Source organism: Cyprinodon variegatus, unplaced genomic scaffold (genome assembly GCF_000732505.1).
Source record: "Cyprinodon variegatus isolate N-32 unplaced genomic scaffold, C_variegatus-1.0 Scaffold33, whole genome shotgun sequence".
Lineage (NCBI taxonomy): Eukaryota > Metazoa > Chordata > Actinopteri > Cyprinodontiformes > Cyprinodontidae > Cyprinodon > Cyprinodon variegatus.
Genome location: NW_015150486.1, coordinates 334,388 through 337,728, shown reverse-complemented (window position 1 = coordinate 337,728; position 3,341 = coordinate 334,388). Strand labels below are relative to the sequence as shown.

General features: G+C 37.7%; 1 protein-coding gene across 4 annotated transcripts in view; it reads right to left on the bottom strand.

Annotated features, from left to right (window-relative positions):
• sik3 (SIK family kinase 3) overlaps nt 1-3,341 on the bottom strand; it is an 80,613-nt gene that overhangs the window by 34,898 nt on the left and 42,374 nt on the right. For all 4 annotated transcript variants that reach the window (XM_015402053.1, XM_015402069.1, XM_015402061.1 and 1 more), the window contains exons 4-6: nt 2,526-2,687; nt 2,274-2,398; nt 2,074-2,197 (exon numbers count right to left, since the gene is read on the bottom strand). In XM_015402053.1, the coding sequence (XP_015257539.1) occupies nt 2,074-2,197; nt 2,274-2,398; nt 2,526-2,687 (411 nt within the window). The remainder of the gene's footprint in view (nt 1-2,073; nt 2,198-2,273; nt 2,399-2,525; nt 2,688-3,341) is intronic.

The following is a 3,341-nucleotide window of genomic DNA, read 5'->3' as shown; positions in this document are numbered from 1 at the left end:
CGCCTCAAAGCCAACGCTGATTGGACGTTCGTTTGGTGAACGGCTCCAAATTTTCTTTAACGGAGAGTCTCCAGACTGATCTGCGAGTGAAACCTTGAAAGCTCGCGAGATCAGGATGGTCTTACGAGGCTACATAACATAAATTGAAAGTTTTTTTTATTTTATTAGTATTTTTAAAGGATGAAAAATAACAACTTAGAACCTTGAGTATGCCTTAGTTTGTACAACTTTACATCTCTGACAGTAAAAACTGTTTTTGAACAAGATAAAAACAAGAACTGGTGGTAAACAACTTTTTTTCTCTCAAACGTGTAGTCACAGCCATATTGCCCCCTCTGACTCACCCATAGCTTAGCACAGAGCTTCCTTACTACTAAATGCATTAATCATTAATCATGGGATTTAATAAGTTGGCCTCTTCCCACTGCCTTTCAGGCAAGTTGAATTTATTTTGTCTTGTTACATGACTAGGGCCATTTTCTTTGTGATAAGATGATCAGTTATGTGTGTGGTCATCTTTTTGTTTTCTGTCAAAACATATTGCCTGAAATGAATAAAAAAAATGAAAATCAAGCAAAAACAAACGACAGCATCAAACTAGATATTTTAATATCATCTGTAATTTCCAAGCATGTGGACCACTTCCTGTTTCCAACTGTTCAAACTTGTGTCCAGACAATAGTCCATTTTAATCATCATTAATTTTTTATTTACTAAGATCATCATGCAAGAAATAAGTGTTTGAATTTGCGTCAAAATATTTCTTTTTTTTTTTTTGTACATTTATTTTAAAAACAACAAGAGAGACAGAAGAAGCTGCAGGTTAACACAATCCTGTCAACCCACCTCTATTGGAGAAAAAAACAGGTTAAAAGTAATATATTTACATCCTTTATTCTAATTTTCTCTTTTCCAAAATCCTCATTTGATTATTTTTCTAAGCATCATGGTTATCACTGTCGTCCTTAATGCTTGCATATTTACTAAATGTGAGAAAACTCTGTCACCGTCAGCTGAGCTTAGAGTAACAAACCATTTCTATCACATACACTGGAAAAAATCAAAATCTAGTTAAGTAAATAAATGCATTTGTTCTTGGATTGAGGAGGTAAAAGAGACATCTTGACTATGGAACAAGACAATTTACAATTAAAATAAGAAAACAGAATTGCATTTTCTTATTTCAAGTGCATATTATCTAATTATCTTATTTTAAGAGTAAAAATACTCATTCCATCAGCAAACTATCTAAGTAAACTACTCAAATTAAGGGTAAATACACTTAATTTAAAATTTTTTTTACTTATTTCTAGATAATTGTTTTAGTGTAGATGTGGAGTGTTTGGTTAATACACTGGAAAAACAATCTAGAAAATAGTAAACATTTCTTAAATAAAGTGTATTTACCCTTAATTTGAGTATCAGATAGTTTGTCAATAGAATAAGTATTAAATTAGTACGAATGTTAAATTTATATAAAATATAATTTATATTGTTTCATATTTGGTACCTTTGAGGCACCACTAGATGGAAAGACAAACATTTCAGCTGATTCACTTCTTGGGATGGATCTTAGGTCTTCGACAGAAGCACTCAGAACACAAAGGATTGGATGTAAAGAAGTCCATTTCCTGAGAGTTACTACCCTGCAGCCTTTTGGTTCAGCTCTCCAAAGGCCCGGTACCGAGCCTTTTACTGGATTCAGGCATGTTTGAGAAGGGATGCATTTAAAGCTGCAGGATAGAAGGACTTTTGTTCACGTTTAATGTCTCCTTAAACATTTTCCTGCCCGGCCCTCTATGTCCTGGTCTTCATTATGCTGCTTTCTCTCCTCTGACCTTCACAGCTCAGCTGTATTTATAATGAAGTTGGTGAAATATGAAGTTGAACTGGCAGACTGAATCTAATATAAGAGCATCAGAAAAAATTAGGTTTTAGTTTTTAACATCTAAAAAAACTTTTACCCATCCCTCTCATCACAATGAAATTCATTCAAGTTTGTGTTTAAAACATGACAAAGTTCAAACAACCATAGTGTGTCTTTTGAATCCCCTGGTAGAAATAAACCCCCACCTGTGGACATGAAGAAAGGGATGCGGAACTTTCCACTGAGGACTCGAGCTCGTAGGTTTTGTAGAGTGCTGCCATCAAAGGGTAAGGCGCCACACACCAGCACGTATAACACCACGCCTAAGCTCTGCGCGGACAAAGACGAGGTATGAGTGCAAGGAAATGGCCTCTGGATTTTCCTTTAGTTTAGTCGACGCCCTTACCCATATATCTACTTTGGGTCCATCATACTCTTTCCCCTCAAACAGCTCAGGAGCTGCATAAGGAGGGCTGCCACACCATGTCTTCAACAGCTGGCCTCGGGAAAACATGTTGCTGAAGCCAAAATCTGTTCTCAGAGGAAAAAAAATAAAATCATACCACCAGGCAGCTTAAAAAAAACAAACAGGAACACGATCCAAAAGAACAGGCCAACGTTTGCTTGCCAAGAAATCCCTCTCCAGGAACACACCAACCTGCTATTTTAATGTTCAGGTTGTGGTCCAGTAACAGATTCTCGGCCTTCAGGTCTCTGTGGACGATGTTGCGACAATGGCAGAAATGGACCGCCGCCACAATCTGCTTGAACTTCTTCCTGGCGTCCTTTTCCGCCATGCGCCCGTGGGCCACCAGGTGGTCTGTTGGAAAACAAGGCAGGGTTTGGAAATTTAACACTATGAGAGCGACGCTTCAGCTGCAGTCATGGGAAAGAAAACACAAATACCAGAACAGAGTGTTTCAGCGCAAATATTAATGCATCAGGTCATAATGAAGAAGCATCCCAAGCTAAACAGGTCAGACTGGTAAATAAATCTAAATCCTCTTCAAAAGAATCCAGATCACACGTACCCAAGCACTGAACAACCTGATCATTTAACGACTGTTGGTGTCTGTAAGCTGGTTTGCATTACAAAAACGCAAAAGAGAAAGCAGCTTCACTGCCTGCATCCATCTAAGGTTTTTCAGACACTCACAGTGAGAATTTAAGGTACTTTCTCACTTATCCACAAGTTGCTGTCTTTCAGGTTTAGTCTGATCAAACGCGGCGGCGGGCTGATGGTTAGTCAAACTGAAGCTACTTTACTGAAGGTCAGCTACATCTGGGCAGGGGTGGAAAGCAATGAATTACATTTACTCAAGTTACTGTAATTGAGTACTTTTTAGGAGTAATTTTTACTTGAGTAAATTTTAACCTAAGTAGTTTTACGTTGCTACATTTAAAGGAATAGTACACCCAAAACATGATTAGCCTTCATTTTCTACTCACCCCCATGCTGAACAACACTCTGGAA